At 36.3% G+C, this 20,435-nt stretch overlaps 1 protein-coding gene across 1 annotated transcript in view; it reads left to right on the top strand.

Moving 5' to 3' along the window:
* LOC108972731 (nucleosome-remodeling factor subunit NURF301) overlaps positions 1-16,858 on the top strand; it is a 41,300-nt gene extending 24,442 nt beyond the window's left edge. Inside the window, exons 12-15 of the mRNA XM_018939473.1 lie at positions 7,474-7,623; positions 7,705-8,068; positions 16,222-16,306; positions 16,375-16,858. Coding sequence (XP_018795018.1) covers positions 7,474-7,623; positions 7,705-8,068; positions 16,222-16,306; positions 16,375-16,577 — 802 coding nt within the window. The 3' untranslated portion in view covers positions 16,578-16,858. The remainder of the gene's footprint in view (positions 1-7,473; positions 7,624-7,704; positions 8,069-16,221; positions 16,307-16,374) is intronic.
* Positions 16,859-20,435: the final 3,577 nt, after the last annotated feature.

The raw sequence follows: 20,435 nt of genomic DNA, 5'->3' as shown, positions 1-20,435 counted from the left end.
AGTTTTTGTTGCAATAAGTCTGGATATAAATAGATCTATAATAGGAAAGTTTTGCAAAACTTGGAACATTGCTAAAAACCCCTCCATATAATTAGAATTTAAAACATATTGCTGTAATTGGCTTATAAATCTACATTTTTTTGTAGTAGAGTGAAACTAAAGCCTAGTAAATTAGTACGTAATTTTCAAGCGGAGCTTATTTCGGTTTGATTCCTGATTAGATTCGGTCAAATACCAATTTAGATAAGGTTTTAAGTTAGTAAATAACAATCTACTCTCGGTATCTATCCCAACCCGAACGTGTTGTGGTCGATCTGGTTGGTTTTTCGATACGGAGATAACCAGGTGGCTTGATGAATTTTCGTATGCTGGAATCTAGTACTTCAGATAAGCCTCAACCCATTTGGGGATGTTTCCTCATGGAGGCTGAATTTACCGACTGCTGTGCCAAAGATATCTTCTTTGCCTAATCTGGCGTTAAAGTCGCCAACAACGATTTTAATATCGTGGTGGGGGCTCATAGAAGGCATCTTTAGTCACATCGTCCTTCTCTTCCATCGGGGTGTGGGCGCAGATCAACTATATGTTGAAGAACCTCGCATTAATGCGGCTTATGGCTAAACGTTCATCCACCGGGGTGAATGACAGTACTCGGCGACGGAGTCTCTCCCCACTACTGCTCCCACAGCAAGTTTGCGCTCCTTTATATGGCGACTATAGTAAATGCCACAAGGACCTATTCCTCTCTACTTGTCCCGTCCATCGCATTTCTTGAACGGCGGTGATGTCAACCTTCACTCTAACGAGGACAACAACCAGCTGGGCAGCGACACCTTCCCAAATAAGGAACCGGACATTCCAGGTACATGCCCTCCAATAGTAGTCCTTAATTCGTTTGCCATGGTCGTCATCAAAAGGGATCTTTCTCATCCGAGGCTTGTTGTTCTTTTTCATTGGGCAGGTTTTTACGTGGCGGGTACTAAACCTGCGGAATGTAGTTTTAGCCTTCTCACTTTAGCTCGCCTTGAAACGGTTGCTCTTAGGTTACCCAGAGGATACTTGGTAAAGACCGGAAGTCGTGAGCTGATTGAGCCATATATAAAAGAGTAGTTTCTGACCACTCCCAAGTGAATGGCGATGAAAGAACTTTCCTCATTTCTACACATGACTCGCATCCTCCTAACCTTGTATCACATTCTAATATTTTCATGCACCGACGCAAAAGTTCGGTTTTATTACGATTAAAGAACACTTAATCACTTCTCAGAATCAGTTATTTGTTGGATTATGAACTTGCGAGGCAACCACCTTTGCACAGAGCTTTCGCCTCTTTAGAGCGTCTACTGCCTTCATTATCACCGGTGGTCATTTCGCCTCTTTCCAACTTAGCGAATCTCTTTCACAAGTTGATTCACAAAAATGCTATATCTCATTAACTAATTGTTATAATTGAACTAAAAGAAATCATATAGATGGAAGTAGTAGTATTATTTATGTATTAGCCACAGTGAAGCGTGGGGTCCTCTAGTATAGATACAAATAAATATACGTTGTTAGGTAATTTAAACAATTGACCAGTTTTACAAAACCATTATAAACGGCTCTTCTGTTTTTCGGCAATATTATTTTAATACTCTTGCAACCAGTAGCTAAAGATTATTATAGTTTTGCTCACCTAACGGTTGCACGTATCACCTAAAACTAATCGAGATAGATAGATTGACGCTATGCAGTTTGAAGTAAATGATGTTATTTTCCAATAAATTACTTATTTTTACTGTACCCTTTTACTTTAAGGGGAAGCCTGCTCTAGAGGCTTCAAAAAATCGACTTTTTTTTTTGGAGGAAAAGAAATTTTTGATTAAAACAAATTTTCTAGGTGTTTATAGTTATATATTTAAGCATCATCTGACAAATTTTTGGATACGAAATCCTTGATATTCTGCCTTTTGGAAGCAATTGCCCGAGCATCTCGCATGTGCATTTGTCGGACAGCGTGCAGGATGCAGGTCTCAATTTCTATCGGAAACAAAAAAAAAAAACAAAGAGATTGATATTTGTTAAAAACTTATCCTTTAGTTAAACTAAGAAAATTAAGAAAAAAATAGTGTAAAATTCTTTAAGAATTGAAAAAAGTTTGTTGTGACCAAAAAGTTTTACTTCATGTTGTTTAAAAATATGTTCAAACTTCACTTTACTTACTCGTAGTTTAAATAGAAAATAATTGAATGCCAAAGACAATAAACTTTGTCCCAATTCCAGGGACAAGAGCAACCCTTGTGGAAGAAACAATGTACAGTTCAAAAATCCACAAAAATTCATTGTTAAATTTTATTAAAATTATTTTTCTAAAACAGGTTTATTAAAAACTATCGCTTAAATAAGGCGGCATTTACGTATGTCCTCGATGTTCTATAGAGGAATGCAAGTTATTCAAGATCGTCATCTATATCTTTACTTCATCGATTGTCTTCGGTTTTACGGTTTTTAGCTGAAGAAGGCTATCAGCATGGAGTGGGTAAAGACTCCGATATTCCAATGACTCAGTCAACATTTTGTTGCATCTTAAAAGAAGTATTGGGATTGCTTTAGTCCCATTTGTGCCCTCAGTGGATAAACCTCGAGTTAAGTAACGTTGAAAAAAGTGAAGCGAAAAAGGATTTTTTTCAGAAATACGGATTTCCAGGCACGATTTTGTGTGTAGAAACAAAGGATACTTTAGTATCAATGCCATGATTGTAAGTTTGGTGAGAATTCGCCAAATGGAATGCCAGCAATGCTCGTTATTATCATGAAAAAAAGTACCTCGATGGTGAACGAAACACTTGGCTTTTGGGTATTATGCATGCAAACTAATACGAGTATTACAAAAATTCCCAAAATTTAATATTTGTACAGGAGATGCTGGATATGCCTTAGAACCATGGTTAATGACACCATTCCGTACCCCTCCCTCAGGAAGCCCAGAAGAGAAATATAATAAAATACATGCAAAAGCGAAAAATTTTGTTGAAAGAACAATAGGAGTTTTTAAAAATCGATTTAGATGTCTTCTGGGTGCTCGTGTGCTTCACTACGAAGGCATCTCAAATCGTTAATGTTGCGGCAGCGTTACACAACGTTTGCATTCACTATCGCGTGAATGATGAAAGTTTACAAAATAATTCGGATCCAAATATTTTTACAGAAAGTAATGAAATTCTTTCATCAACTTATAATAATGCAGCTTCACAAATCAGAGAAGCTATATGTGCAACACTTACACGAGTATAATATCCCAAATAAATATCAACACAAAATATTTATACTTTTAATTAAGTATTTATTTAATTAATTTAATTATTTTTTGTCATAGCTTGCAATTTTTTTTTTCCAATACCTCTAACATTTGCTGTTTAATGGAATTCTTAGCAGCTACCAAATTCTCCATAGCTATGTTGTGCCTTCTAAATTCTTCCACTTCCGGTTTCTTTTAAATCATTTTGCATTTCCAATGCTCTGCCTACTCGTCGCATACGTAATGAAAGGTCGTCCAACTTATCAAGAACCTTTTCCTGGAATTCTGTTTGAATTGCAAGTTGTTCTTTAAGTAAATCGGCTGTACATGTTTCCGGTGGCCTAGTAGTACGTCTAGGCAGTGCTGGACTGCAGGTCACTGATGGCATCGATTCGTCGGCCTCTGTCTCATTGCCCACGTCGGTTACAATAAGTAAGCCGATGCTCATTGTATTCGCAATACCACTTTTACTTTTTTCCAATGCCGTTAGTATTATCACCGCTTCCTCCAATTCATTGAAATGGTACTGCCTATTTCTGCCGCCACCAGTAGCTAGTCAGCTCCTTTTTATTTTCAACCAATTTCCTTTTTATATAGGCCTTCCAGTCAAGCCATACCTAATAAAAAATAAGTCAAACAAGCTTTAAACTATCCTGTTACAACAATAAAATCTACAACTTTATTATATTAYCTTCTTCCAGCTGGAAATATCCTTGATAGGCGGACCAACACTGTTGAGTTCTTGGGCCATATTGTTCCAAAAAGCTGCCACTTCTTCCTTAGGGCACTTGGTAAAACCCTGTGCCATTTCAGGTTTTTGCTGTAACAGCTCAACCATTAGTGCATATTGTTGCTTGGTGGTAATTACTTTGGACCTGCGGAAATCGCATTAAATATTATTTTAATGATAAAAAATATGTTATAGTTTGAATTCAATTAAAACTTATTTTTTTTTTTAATTTATTCTCCGTTAGCACAAACCTGTCGTACAAAAATTCCGATTACCTTAAAAATTTTCTGTTCCGAGTGAATTCAGTGAATGCAACTCTACGAATTTCGAACTTACTTCCGGAACTGTTCGAATTGCATGATAGCAGTTTCGTAACTTTCCCGAAAAAACAGTCTACGATGGATTGCGTGATAGGGCTGATTAATAGATTTCCTTATCTTAATTCATGTATGCCCCACGTGCAGAGTACATACACATATCTTAATACTATTCTACTCTACATAGCGACAGTATGTACACATATGTATCTTACACGTAAGTGTTCCCAACTGCATACACAACTACTTCTTATCTTTTTATTATTTTAGGATCATTTACTATCCTTTACATTGCATATACAGTCTCTAATCAATATATTCGAAGTATATAACATACGAGTATAACATATATGGCAATGCTAATTGAAATGAGTATTTGTAAGTAAATAAGCTTAATACTGTATTCGTATGTGCTGTCGATGATGCACATAAATATTTGTAACGTGATATCTGTTTCTTTACAGATTTACAAAAATATCTTATTTACAATTGTAGCCGTTAAGAACTGTTCAGAAATCTGAACAAGATGAATAAGAGTTGGAAAAGGCTAGGCGTTGTGTACTTTGAATTTTAGTAAAAATTGCTTTCCTGCGTGCTGCCCTGCAGTGAAGTTCAAATTCGACCAAACGGGGAAATTGATTTCTTGGATATTTGTACATTATATTCGCCTTGAATTTTATGTAAAATGTCAGTGGAACTCTTTTTTGGGTCTCTTTGGACGATGGTAATAATTCAGCTTCCTATTTCTGTTGAAGTTTTTAAGGTTATTTCTTTGAGAGTAACATTGGAAATAGTTTTAAAATGCTGTATATGCTTTGGACATTGCAAACAATTTTTTGACCTTTTTTGATAAAAATTAGCACCAGAAAGAATTTTAATTCTTAATTAGCTGTCGCACTTAATTCACCTTCTATATCGTAACGCATTTACTATTTGGGATAAAATTAACAGAACTTCAACTACAAAACTGAGTGAAGTTAGTAGTACATAGAGTAACACAAACAATGCAAAGCTTTTAAGAATATAAATAACGGTATACCAAAACATACTCACCATCACCTTACAAAAAGGGAGCATTTATAATTGGCTGTCAACAGCTGTATATATGACAATGACGAGAAAAGTTGAAATCCGGTTGTATCTCTGTCTGTCCGTCCGTGCAAGCTGTAACTTGAGTAAAAATTGAGATATCTTGATGAAAGTTGGTATGTGGGTTCCTTAGTACATAACAAAATTGTGAGTTAGATGGGCGTAATTGGACCATTGTCATCGCCATTAACCGAAAACACAGAAAGTGCCATAACTAAGCACTCAATTAAGATATAAAGCTCTAATTTGATACAGAGGTTTGTAGTAGCAAGTGACACTTGAGGGCAAACATTTTTAAAAGTGGGCGTGGTCCCGGCCTCTCAAAAGTTAATTTTATATATCTCCTAAACTACTTAAGCTACAACAACCAAATTTGCTGAGTACCGAGATAGTATGAAAGAGCTTAATGGAGCTGGTGTGAAAATTGGACGATGGGCTAAACACCGCCACTTTTTGGTGAAATCCCATATCTCAGGCCCGATTTCGACAAAATTTAGTATGTGGCATTGTTATGTTACACTGGGAAAATAGACGAATTCGTACAAAAACCATGCCTACTTCCCATATAGCGCAATTTTAAATTCAACTTGATTTGTTCAGTCTCCAGTACACAAATCAAAAAGCAATTAATATACGGGATAATCCTTTTTACAAATAATCCTTTTGGGGTGTGCTACCTTGTGACCAAAAATTTTTTAAATCCAATAGTACCCTCTAAGTACCTATAGTTGCCTTGATCGAAAATGTCGGTCCTTTTATTATAATGGTATGTCTGTCAAAAATAAGTTGAGTCGGACCAATACTTCCCTTAGCCCACATATACTTATTATACAGATTTTCGAACTTCCGGGTGACTTTATGTATTTATGAGTTATCCCAATGAAAATAAGAGAGCGTGTTTTTGTCATAACAGTGTATCTTTGTGTATAAATTATATAAATTTGAGCGAAAATTTTTCGAACATCCGGATGACTTCACTCTATATTATTGGTTTTACGCCTTAAAGTATTCCCCTGCCTTTGTTTCTTCCAAGTTGCAAAAGTATAAAATGTTCGGTTGCACCCGAACTTAGCTCTTCCTTGCTTGTTTTAATTACCCATCGCCGAGTACTCTTACCTTTTTATTTACATTGTTTACTTGATTTTGACAATGAAATGTTTACTTAACTGCTTTTTAACCCCTGCACAGCTAACTATAGAAAAATACCCCGTTTCGAGTTTTAAAAAAATTTTTTTAATGCATTTTTAGTATTGAGGAAAATGTTAAATTGGCAAGACATTTTAATGCTATTTATTTTCTAAATACATACCTTCTTGACTATGTCACTGAATTATATCGAGGGGCGTTATATATAAAATTAAAGTTAATTGCGTTTTCTTTACTCAAAATAATGTTGCATTTATACTGCTCTCCGAATGGGATAATGAAGTTGCGTGTTCTTTTCTCAAAGTATTACGTTCTACACAGGCAAAAGTGAAACACTTTCTACCTTTTCTAAAAAGTAAAAGTGCCAATTCCCCCGTGAGTTTTCATTTATGGTTGCTAAAAAGTTTCAAAGTATTTTAATGAAGGAAAAGAAAAAGTGTTACATGATAAACCGTTTTACATTAGTTTCGTAAATTATAGCTTAAAAAATTTATTTTATTGTAGGTACTAATTATGAACGAAAACAATGCAACAGCTGAATTATAATAGGTAGAATTTTTGGTTCTTTTATAATTTAAGGAATTGAACATTTTGTAGAGTGTAATTGAACATTTGTACAATGTTGCCATATAATTCGTATCGTCGAGAAAAGAAATCGCTATAAGAATATAGTTTTGTCAAAGCGAATTCACTCAAAGGGACAGTAGCAAAACAGATTATTTTATTTACTTACCATAACTACCATTTGTTTCAGAAATGCAAAGTGATGTATTTGCTTTATATATTTTGTAATTCTTGTAGTCGTTGTACGAATAAGTTTCTCTTATAGTTATGCGTTGTCTCTTTACATAGCTTAATGAATAAATAACTTCCTTTGTGTTTTTACACAAATCAACTTTTATTTATTATTGCAGACCAATTAAACAATTGAAGAATCATCCCAACACTCCCCAATCACCAGCTTTGACACCATCCAAAAGTCTTCACGGACGTTCACAAAAGAAAGTCAACAAGAAGAAAGAGAAATTGTATTGCATTTGCCGTACACCTTACGACGATACAAAGTAAGGTCTTCTTTTTTTGAATTAATGCGGACTAATTTATTGTTACTATTATTTTATTTATTGTTTATTTCTTTTCGCAAGGTTTTACGTTGGCTGTGATTTGTGCAGTAATTGGTTCCATGGTGATTGTGTAAACATTACAGAAGAAGCATCGAAAAAACTCTCCGAATTCATTTGTGAGGATTGCAAACGGGCACGCGAGACTCAAGAACTCTATTGTTCGTGTCGCCAACCATATGATGAATCACAATTCTATATATGTTGTGATAAATGCCAAGATTGGTTCCATGGCCGTTGTGTGGGTATTGTGCAGAGCGAAGCAGAATTTATCGATGAATATATATGTCCACAGTGCCAGCGCAACAATTCCGTTAATTTGGCGAATATGAAGAATTTAGCCGAAAACGAGACAATCGAACTGAAAAAGCTTATCAGGCAAATCCAGGTAAATACGCAGATTTACGTGCTTTTATTGCATATTGTAAACAAAATATGTAATAATTTATTGAATTTCCAGTATAAAAATCAAGCCTTCAAAGAATTTATCAGAATAAAACTTTGCACAAGCTATTTAATCTAGCGGCCGCAAAGGCTGAAATCGGATCATAAGCTTCCAAACATGTAGATACGAAATATGTTTAATATGTATTAAAACTCAGCGAATCGAACTCTTTCTAATAAGTGCGTATCCTCTTTGCCTAATATGAAGGAAATCAGAGGAATATTAGATCGACAACTTTGTTTCCGCTGTTTCTTTTTGTAAATTTAAGGCTTTATTGTATAAAAACGGTCCAAAAGTTTTTYCCCTTATTCCCTCAAAAAGCAATGCTTAATTAACACACGAAATGCTTTATGATGCATTTTTTTTTGTAAACTAACACAAGTTCTTCTTCTTAATTAGCGTAGACACCTCTTACGCGATTACAACCTAGTTAACAACAGCGCGCCAGTCGTTTCTTCTTAAAGCTACGTTGCGCCAATTGGATGTTCTAAGTGTAGCCAGGTCCTTCCAGCGGAATGGGATCTTCCTCTTCCTCTGCTTCCCCCGGCGGGTACAGCGTCGAATACTTTCAGAGCTGGAGTGTTTTCGTCTATTCGAACTACATTACCTAGCCAGCGTAGCCGCTGTATTTTAATTCGCTGAATTGTGTCAAGGTAGTCATAAATCTCATACAGCTCATCGTTCCATCGAATGCGATATTCGCCGCGGCCAACGTGCAAAGGACCATAAATGTTTCGCAGAACTTTTCTCTCGAAAACTCGCAACGTCGACTCATCAGTTGTTGTCATCGTCCAAGCCTCTGCACCATATAGCAGAACAGGAATTATGAGTAACTTATAGAGTTTGGTTTTTGTTCGTCGAGAGAGGACTTTACTTTTCAATTGCCTACTCAATCCGAAGTAGCACCTGTTGGCAAAAGTTAGCCTGCATTGGATTTCCAGGCTGACATTGTTAGTGGTGTTTACGCTGGTTCCAAGATAGACGAAATTATGTTCGACTTCAAAGTTATGACTGTCAACAGTGACGTGAGAGCCAAGTCGCGAGTGCGACTGTTTGTTTGATGACAGGAGATATTTCGTCTTGCCCTCGTTCACTGCCGGACCCATTTGCTTTGCTTCGCTTCCTTGTCCAGTCTGGAGATAGCAGAACTAACGGCGCGTTTGTTGAGGCTGATGATATCAATATATTTGGCGCATCTTGAATATTTGGTCGGTTGTTGATTTGCTAGGTTTAAAGCCACACTGATAAGGTCCAATCAGTTCGTTGATGGTGGGCTTTAATCTTTCACACAATACGCTCGATAGAACCTTATATGCGATGTTGAGGATCCCACGATAGTTGGCACAGATTGTGGGATCTCCTTTTTTATGGATTGGGCATAGCACACTTAAATTCCAATCGTTGGACATGCTTTTGTCCATGCTCCTTACCAGTACTTCGCGCCATGGATTCCTTTTTTATGGATTGGGCATAGCACACTTAAATTCCAATCGTTGGACATGCTTTTGTCCATGCTCCTTACCAGTACTTCGCGCCGTTTTGTTGTTCTTAAGACGGGTAATTGCTATTCGAACTTCTGCTCCATCGTCATCGATTGGGGAATCGGGTTCGCCTTCTCCTGGCGTTGTGCGTTCACTGCCATTCAGCAGGCTGGAGAAGTGTTCCCTCCATAATTTAAGTATTCTCTGGACATCAGTGACTAGATCACCTTTAGGGGTTCTACAAGAGTATGCTCCGGTCTTGAAACCTTCTGTAAGCTGCCGCATTTTTTCGTAGAATTTTCGAGCATTACTCCTGTCGGCCAGCTTATCAAGTCTTCTTACTCACGCATTTCGGCCTCTTTCTTTTTCTGTCTGCAAATGCGTCTCGCTTCCCTATTCAACTCTCGGTATCTATCCCATCCCGCACRTGTTGTGGTCGATCGTAACGTTGCGAAGTAGGCAGCCTGTCTTCTCTCCGCTACGACACGGCACTCCTCGTCGTACCAGCTGTTTTTTTTACTTTCCGAAAACCAATGATTTCGGTTGCAACTGTACGTAAGGAGTTTGAAATGCCATCCCACAATTCCCTTATACCGAGTTGTTGACGGGTGCTCTCAGAGCAGGAGTGCAAGCCGAGTAGAAAATCGTTCGGCTCTCTGTTGTGATTGCAACTTCTCGACGCCGAACCTTTTTTGCGTTTATTGGCGTGCGTTTTTTGCTGCACAGAGGCGCGTGCGAATCTTGGCTGCAACAAGATAGTGGTCTGAGTCGATGTTAGGACCTCGGAACGCACACATCTAAAACACTGGAGACGTGTCTTCCGTCTATCACAACATGATCGATCTGGTTGGTGGTTTTTCGATCCTGAGACAGCCAGGTAGCTGGATGAATCTTCTTATGCCGGAATCTAGTACTACAGATAACCATATTTCGGGCCCCGGCGAAGTCGATCAGCCTCAACCCATTTGGGGATGTTTCCTCGTGGAGGCTGAATTTACTGACCGTTGTGCCAAAGATACCTTCTTTGCCCACCCTGGCGTTAAGGTCGCCAACAACGATTTTAATATCGTGGTGGGGGCTCATAGAAGGCATCTTTGGTCACATCGTCCTTCTCTTCCATCGGGGTGTGGGCGCAGATCAGCGATATGTTGAAGAACCTCGCGTTGATGCGGATTGTGGCTAAACGTTCATTCACCGGAGTGAATGGCAGTACTCCGCGACGGAGTCTCTCTCCCACCACGAATCCCACAACAAATTTGCGTAAAGTAAAGTAAAGTCCACAATGTATTTCTTGGACGGCGGTGTCAACTTTTATTTTCACGAGGATATCAACGCCCAGCTGGGCAGCGGCACCTTCCCAATTAAGGGAMCGGACATTCCAGGTGCATGCCCACAATTCGTAGTCCTTATTTCGTTTGTCATGGTCGTCATCAAAAGGGGGGGGATGTTTCGCCTTCTCACATTAGCTCGCCTTCAAACGAATGTTCTTAGGCTACCCAAAGGATATTGGGTCAAAGACCGGAAGTCGTGAGCTGCTTGAGTCATATGTAAAAGAATCGTTTCTGGCTACTCCCAAGTGAATGGCGATCAGAGAACTTTCCTCACTTGCGTGAACTTGTACACTTGGCTCCATCCTCCACTAACGCAAGTTATTTTACAAAAATTCTATATTTTTTAATACCTAATAGAAATCTTATAGATGGTAGTAGTAGAGTAATAGTATTATCTATGTATGTGTCAGTCTCAGAAAAGCGTGAACGGGTCCTGAGTCGCACTTTTCTTGGAATTGAAAATGAAAAGCAAAATTTCAGTTGGGAATAAGTTTGGGGTGCAAACTGATCTCTACAAATATTTTGTTGGGTTAATGTTGACACAAAAGTTCAAAATCGATATAAAACGCTTTAATCGATTTAATCGACCAGTGGCTTGACCCTATGGACATCTATTGGAAAAAGGCGGAAGCAAAGTTGTAGACCTTCAAGCATCCGATAAATCTACCTTATATGTTAGTCAATCTCTGAGGTTTGTTAATGAAATGCGGAGAGCATATTTACTGTTAATGATATTTCCTAATAGAAAAGAAAACTTTATAAAATCGCCTCAAAATATTCTTTTGCGCCAAAACTGATGAAAACAAAAAAGAATTTCAAACTTTCGTTTGGTTTTATAGTGTGTATATCGGTAAATATGTTAGATATATTAAGTGAAAGTATTATATTTAACGCTGAAAATCTGAGATTTCTATCCAGAAAATACCCCAATGACCATACATTATCATTATTTTGTGCAACTACGACACTTTGCTAATCGCCGCAACGCGGGAAGGCGTGAAACTTTTTTTTTTTGGTTATTTGGAAGTGTGTTATAGCAAGGGAGTCTTTTTACATATGGTTTTCCATCATTGCCGAATACGTTCAATTTGGATTCGTCACTCCAAATTGCAGAATTTTGAGTACGTACAGAGATGATAATTAGCAAACGCTTTTCGCTTTTGAATTCTTTTTTCGAAACATTAGTATTTCGTTTAGCTAGTCGGTCATTCAATGCTTTTTTTCACACATACAAGAGGAGTAAAAGTGAGTACATGTTTGCATCTCATTCACGAGCGAATGATGAAGGAAATATTAAAGCAAATAGTAAAAATGCTAATTTTGACTGAAAACGAAAATAATACTCTGTAGCAACTGGTTGCAGAAGTATAACAACCCGTGATCAAATTGAAAGGTGAATTTTGTCGATTTCATCTCTTTTAAAGTTATCCCCACCCGCTGCAATACACTTATGCCAACGAATTTTCCAATCATCATAGCACTTGGAAAAATCCTCCTTCGTGAAGGCCATCAGAGTTTCAGCTTTTATATCCCTAATTGAGTCATAACGGTGTCATCGGAGTGTTCATTTGAATTTGCTGAATAGCCAGAAGTTACACGAAGGTAAATCAGGTGAATGCGGTGGCTACAGCACGATATTAGTTGAACATGTGCCGAAATGATCACGAATAACCTATGCAGTATGAGATGGTACTTTATCGCACTTCTTTGTTTAATTCAGACATAGTAAAAAAAGAGAAATTTAGCATAGATGTCACTAACAGTATTACCAACTTACAAAGAAAAAATTCACTTATAGAGTGTCACATAACGACGCGTATCTCAAAGACTAACGAATATTTTGACGTCAAATTTAGGATAGATATCACTAAACACGCGAAGTATAAATTAAAAATTCATCTTTCAATTTGATCACAGTAGTACACATTTATGCACCTTTGATATTTTATTTTTCTGCAAACTAGAATGTTAAATTGAATTGAATATTAATATTATAAATCTTTGGTCCATAATCTTATATTTTATGATAGCTTCCATACGTTTTTGCATAGTTTCAACAAGCTTTTCCAAGACTTCTTTAGATATAAGGCGCCACTTCTAAAACACCCTTTGCCATACAATTTCGAGACTTGATGGAACTGTTTGACATTGTGCCAATCGTCTTTTAACTATCGACCACAAATTATCAATTAGATTGTGGTCAGGGTTTTAGCCAGCCACTTCTTTGTACATTTTGGTCCACTAGCACCACTTTTGCGGTGTGGTTCAAACCTCCATCCTGTTAAGCATAGCGATCAATAAAATCGGGTAGATGGTCCAATGATATATTTAAATTGCTATTTGTTTATGATTCCTTATATTTTGTGCAGTGGTCCAATGTTTTACCCGGTGAAACAGCTCCAAGCCAATACATTGCCTCCACCGTTTGCTTTACGTGGTGGCATTGGATAGATTTGCCGGGACGGCGACAGCAATATTGTTTTCCATCTGACTGAAATCTGTTGAATTTAGTTTCATCTGACTAAACTACCCGCTTCCAGTCATCTATGCTCCAATTTTGGAGCTGTTTGGCAAAACTTAAACTTAAACTTTTCTTTTACTGCTGCCAACATACCCAGTCTTTAAAAGTGCTCTTCTTGCAGACGACTTATATCTTTATTGATCTCCAATGAAGCTACATTTAGCCTTCCAATAATAATAGTTACGTTACAATAAGTCTAAGAAACAAAGCAAAAGCAATAAGATGACAATTTCGGGAAATTACTGATTCTTTTGCAGATAAAAAGATGAAAATGTCAAAGGTGCATAAATTAGTACATACGAGTTGTTTTCGTTTTATTATATATTGAATATACATATATTATATATTGAATAAAGAAAATAAACATTTTTACCATTTGCTGTACTGTTTTCGTACGTGTATTCGTACAGTTTGCGCTAATATTTGGACGCGATGGTACTCCTAACTAATTTCTGTGGAAGTTAAATATGGATACGATTTGCTCAGACTAACCAAGATCCTATCGTCAGAACGGCTAGTCTTTCTTGGCTTTTATGCGGAAAATTTTCAAAAGTCGTATTTTTTTATTTATAAAATTGAAGTGTTATTAATTTCACGACGGGAAAACCCTAAAACGTCACAATTTTGGTAATATTTTGATATTTTTGAAACAACCCATATGATTATTCTTTTGCTTGAAATTGTGATTTTATTTTTCCTCATATAAAAATTTTGTGAAAAATAACTTTATTTATTAAAAAGAAGAATACTTATGTAAATTGTGGTGAAAAAAAATTTAGTTTACCTTTTCAAACAAAATTACTTCAAATCGCCAACGTTTCTAAGATGAGGAGTCTTTTTGCTTTCGCAATATCATAATTACATTTAATATAATATATTGTAAACAAGTGAATAATCGCCTTCAATCTTTTCAAATTCCACTCATCAGAAGTTCTCATCGTCCATGCATTAGCACCATATACTTAGCAGGACGGGAATAAAGGGTGACTTATAGAGTTTCGTATTTGTTCATCGAGGGAGGACATTACTTCTCAATTGCCTACTTAGTCCGAAGTAGCACCTGCTGTCAAGAGATATTCTGCGTTAGATTTCGAGGCTGATATTGTTGTTGTTGCTGTCAATACTGGTTCCAAGATAGAAAAAGTTATCTGCGACTTCGAAGTTATGACTGTCAACGTTGACTTGAAAGCCTAGTCGCGAGTGAGACGACTGTTTGAAAAGAGGACTTCCATTTGCTTCGCTTCCTTATCCATTCTTGAGAAAGCAGAACTAACGACGCGGTTTTTAAGGCAAATGATATCAATATCATCGTTGTACGCCAGCAGCTTTACACTCTTATAGAAGATGGGACCTTCTCTGGGATACACTCAAAACACAAAAGTTCAAAATGCCGACACATCAAAATACCGACAAAAATGAAGTATGCAGATAAATCCAAATACCGATAAACCAAAATGCCGACATGTGAAAAATATTTTATGTTGGCGGCCTTTTTTGTACCGAAACACAGAAAGAGAATTTTACTGACTAAGGGTCCGGCCGTAGGGCTTCGGACGAACAACGCCACCTTTTTTGATTTGTCCGTATTGTGATTTATCGGTGTTTTGATTTGTCGGTGGGGATACCAAATTCAGACATCGCGGTATAAAGGCAGCTCCTTTTCGTGCTTTCAAAAGCAGCTTTGAAATTGACGAAGAGGTGGTGCGTGTCGGTTTTCTCGGTTACTACATAACCTCTGGGGCTTCTACAATAGTATGTTCCAGTTTTGAAACCTTGAAAATTTTGCGCACTACCCCTGTCGGCCAGCTTATCAAGCGATTGTAACGTTGCGAAGTAGGCAGTCTGCTTTCTCTCTACTGCGACAGGAAACTCTTCATACCAGCCGTTGTTTTGCATTTTTCGAAAACCAATGGGTTTCGTTTGCAGCTGTACGTAAGCAGCTTAAAATGCCATTCCAGGTGCAAATCGTAATCCTTAATGTGTTTACCATGATCGTCATCAAAAGGGGGGTCTCTCATCCGAGGCAGCTGATTAGTTTTCATTGGGTGCGTTTTTTACGTGGCAAGTCCCAAACCTAGCGCACAACTCTAAGTAGGGATGATCCGCCTTCTCACTTCGCCTCGTCTTCAAACGGATCATCTTTGTCTACCCATATGATACTTGGTCTTATACCGGAAGGCCCAGTTATGCATACTTTGCATTACACTACCAGAGATAAAGGGATACCCAACTCTCATGTCATTGGAAGTGAGGTTGTAAACCACCTCTTCAACTTTGACAGTTGAGTTGAGTTCAGGAAGTTTGACATTTCGCAATTGGAAAAAGAGGCACGGTCTGAATAATAATAAAATATGTTGAAGTTCCAGATCACTAACTAAACTAAAACGATGATAATTTAATGAAATCTTTTGCTATGTCATGCTTCGTAGTATCAAAAAAAGAGTTGTTTTATCACAAAATAACAAAAAACTATTAAAATAGTTTATATATTAATGGTGGTCAATATATCATAATTTTTAATCTCAATAAATCTTGGGAGTTTTAAATTAAATGCCCAAAAATTATTATTTTGACTGATCTGATCTCGTGACACTTGAATTTGACATTTTCATTGTCAATAATTCAAATTTGCGTGTTATCAGAAACATTAAGAACAGCTAAATTCCCAAAGGCTGTGTAAAGTATAATGGCGGCAATGTTGACCTACGCAGTGCTGTGTTATATATGAATAACTGAACCTTTATTGTATATATGTATTTGCAGGCGCACAAGAGTGCATGGCCTTTTATGGAGCCGGTTGATCCAGAAGAAGCACCAGACTACTACAAAGTCATCAAAGAACCCATGGGTGCGCATATCACGCATTTTAAAAAATTATTAGTCAATTTCATTAATTTCAGTATTTTTCTCTAATAGATTTACAGAAAATTGAAAATAAACTGGATACAAACGTGTACACAAAACTATCGGAATTTATTGGTGATATGACAAAGATTTTCGACAACTGCCGCTATTACAATCCGAAAGATTCATCATTTTACAAATGCGCCGAAACATTGGAAGCATTTTTTGTGCAAAAAATTAAAAATTTTCGGGAAACTGTGGTTAGTCAAAAGTAAATCATCTACTTGAAAAGAAATACATACAAAAAAACAAAAATACGCTGTAATAATCGGCACACCAAGCGTTCCGCTGTCATGTGCCGAAGCATATAATGTAAATAGTTATAATTGTTGCATAATTTATGTAAGTAAGTACATATGTATTATGCACATTTTGTTTAGAAGAGCACAGTTAGATTTAATACATAGAGTTAAGAAGTTTAATAACATGTAGCAACAACAACAACAACAAACGCAATTATAAAGTAAAACTAATATTGTGTAAAGATCATATGAAATGATATACTCTTGTACATATATAATTGGTAAATGCATTTAGCTGCGATAGTATTAAGAGCAAAATACACATACATTGTATTGTATGCTTTTTTCTTTTTTAATTTGAAAACTTATTAATAAATACTAAAAAAAAAGCATGAATTAGCAATTCATATAATTATTTATGTATTTTAGGCTGCGAAATTGTAGGTTTTCTCCGGTAGTATAAATATAACTAATAAGGAAAAATTTTGTTCAAATAATATACATATGTCAGTTAAGCTATACTATACCTGGAGGAAATTTATCCTCTATAAGACTGCAATTCTCACCATTTCTAGGCACGTATAAACTCTATATTGGAAAAGCAAAAAAATGCTTTTAAGACCACATAATTATTTAAGTTTTTAGAAGAAACTTGAATATCCTTACTTCAATTGAGTTACAATATAAACAATTGTATTTCACTCTTTAAATTTAATACTTCTTCAAAGAAGACGATTGAAGAGACAATGTTAACAAACAATTTTCACTTATAGACTATAACGACATTAGTAAATTTTTAAATAGCGTTTAACTATACATATACATAGTAACTCTCATAGTCTTTATGTGCAGAATTTTCTCATGCAGAAATTTAGATTTTTTAACGCATGATATGGTACATGCTTGTATTAACTTTTCCTGGATCTATGTATTATGTTGTTTTGTCATAGTTTAGCCATATCTGTTTCGTTATCCTGCATTTAGTTGTAGATCTCTCGCGTACTGAGCTGCCTCTGGATCGCTCCTAGCAGACGCGGTATTGTTTCTGCCTCAGATTCGTCTAGAGAGGCTCCTGACTTAGTGCACTCGTCTGCTTTTTCGTTGACGAAAATGTTCTTATGATCGGGAACCCAAATTATGGATAAATCGAGTTGACCTGAGTGACCTTAAATCCGTCCTTGCTTTGTTTAGAGTAAGTGCAGGTAATATGGTATATCCAATTGTATTTTTGCTATAACTGTGAAAAAAATCGTCAGAAAACTTCAAAACTGAATTGTTTCTAGTATTTCAATGTTCACAAATATAGCCCTTGACTTAAAATGCATTATACCATACAATATAAAATTTGTGATTAAAAAAGTGAAAGAAGTCAGAAACTGGGATTATGAAAAACGCATGGGTAATATGGTATACATGGTTAGGTTAATAAGGTATATTATACCATATTATCGGCACAATACATTATTAATAAGAGTCTAATGAACTTTCAAATAATATGCCTTTGTGAACACCCAACTAAATCATACAGGGTTACTTTACGGGCTTGTTCTCGAGTGAATCGTCTAACTTGATCACTAGAATGCACTTTCAGCGGACCCATGAAAATTTTGTCCAATAGCTGCATTTTATGAGTCGAATGTGGTGGCAATGACCAAATAACAACACCGTTTTCGCGAGCTATGTCAAACAATTCTACATTGCGTTTGTGGCTATAATACCTATCTAAAACTAATAAAATTGGCTTCTCTCTCTCTGGTTGTGTTTGCTCCAAAGAGAGGCCTGAACCAATTTGTGAAAATGGGTATTTGTGCCCATCCAGATAGATGGCACGGAGATTTCGCTCCAGATGGAGCATGCCTCATAAGAAATGGAAGAATTATTATTTCTAGGAAATATGGAGGAACGAGAGTCCCGCCAGCACTCATACACGTTATAACAGTTATCAGGGATCCACGTTCTGCGGAAGTCATGGCGCCTATTTGTCGCTTTCCTTTTTGTGCAATTATTTCACTCTGTCAGATTGTACCACTGACTGCCCGTCTCATCTACATTCCAAATATGGGTTGCTGGAAATTTATATTTTGTATACTTACTTTCAAGTAAATTCAAAAAAGAAGCGACATTTTGGCGTGTGAATCCGTTTGCCCTGCCAAAAGTTGTGCCAGTTGGTGTACGTAAAGGTGCCCATACACGACACACATGTTCCATCCATGTTCGCGAAAATGGTGTGTATGGCGTTGTGTGCGCACAAAATCTCATTTCTCTCGTGTCGCCGAACAGTGAAAATCGCAGCCGAACATTGCGTGTGTTAAGGGGGGAGCCCGTTTTAGAGTCTTAAAAAATCGATTTTTTTCGGAGGAAAAGAAATAATAGATTCAAATGATAGCTATATATTTCAAAATTTTTCACAAATCTTTTGGGTACGAAATCTTTGATATTCTGCGTTCGGGAAGCAATTGGCTGATGCATCTCGCATGTGCATTTTTCGGACGGCGGACAGGATGAAGGTCGCAATTTCTATCGGGAACAAAAAATTCAAAAAGATTCATATTTTTAAATAACTTATCTTCAAGTTACACTAAGAAAATTCAAAAAAAAAAAAAAATGTAAATTTTAAAAGAAATTAAAAATTGAAAAAAGTGTTTTTTGTCCAAAAGAAGTTTTACTTAATGTTGTTTAAAAATATGTATGTTCAAACTTGACTTTTCTTAGTTTATTTATTATAGTTTAAATATAAGATACTTTAATGTCAAAGATAATAAACTTTCTCCCATATTCCATACGACGTTTAGTCGCCAATTAAGAAAAATCGTAAAAATTAAAACCGAGAAATTGCTTGTCAATGCTTTCGCTTTTCGCCCAAGCGCTCATATATCTGCTAGACGCTCGGTCACTACTTCCCTTCTAGCTTCGATAATATTTCGAATTCCCATCTATAACTTTAGGGACATATTCATAGATAATTTTTAAAGAGATTTTTAGCAAAAAAAATCGATTGTTTGAAGCTTCTAAAGCAAGCTACCCCATTAATAAAGATTTCGTATCAGAATTTATTGATCTTATAAAAAATTAATTAGCAATTTGGCAAAGAAAAGTGATAAATATAAAAATAAATGATGAGAAAAATAAAAGTTGGAATAACTTAATAACGAAAAACAGAAAATATATAAAAGTGTTACATTAGAAATAAATTCCAAGAAATGTTCCGCTTGCCTGTAGCACATGTTCACTGTGTGAAGAACAAACGCAAAATGGATTTGTGCGTCGTGTATGGGCGACACGAATTCACACAGATCAAACGCATATGTGTGTCGTGTAGGGGTCCTATAAGCATTGTATAAACCTAGGTAGGGTTATACAATGCCTATAAGCTTAAAAGTTTTACTATGGCGTTTGCAAAACCCATTCAACTCTCTGCCTGCATATTTAGCACAGTATATACAGTAGACAACCTTTTCGTTGTAGCTTTCTGAGGGGTGAATAGCGGCCATCTTGGATTTTCAGAGGTAGCAATGCAGTGCTGTATATATTAAGGTAGTAAAAACTTTGCAAATTTATTCTATTAAATAACAAAAACTGTAAATACTGTTGCTAAATATAAAAAGAAATTATTTATTAATGCCATATATTTATTAATATTTGATTTAAACGCCATAGTTTGTCATGTTTCGCCCATTAAAATATCATTTACTGATAGTCAGATATTCCTTATATAGTAAGTTCTCATTAATAAAATGCAGCCTTGTTCTTAGATTTCTCGGTGGTGAGTTTTCTTCTGAATGTATTAGTTTACAATTAAGAGACAGAAAACATAAAACGGTTTGTATTCGT

The sequence above is a fragment of the Bactrocera latifrons genome, unplaced genomic scaffold, assembly GCF_001853355.1.
Source record: "Bactrocera latifrons isolate USDA-ARS-PBARC rearing strain unplaced genomic scaffold, ASM185335v1 scaffold_42, whole genome shotgun sequence".
Classification (NCBI taxonomy): domain Eukaryota; kingdom Metazoa; phylum Arthropoda; class Insecta; order Diptera; family Tephritidae; genus Bactrocera; species Bactrocera latifrons.
This window is presented reverse-complemented; position numbering and strand designations above follow the sequence as displayed.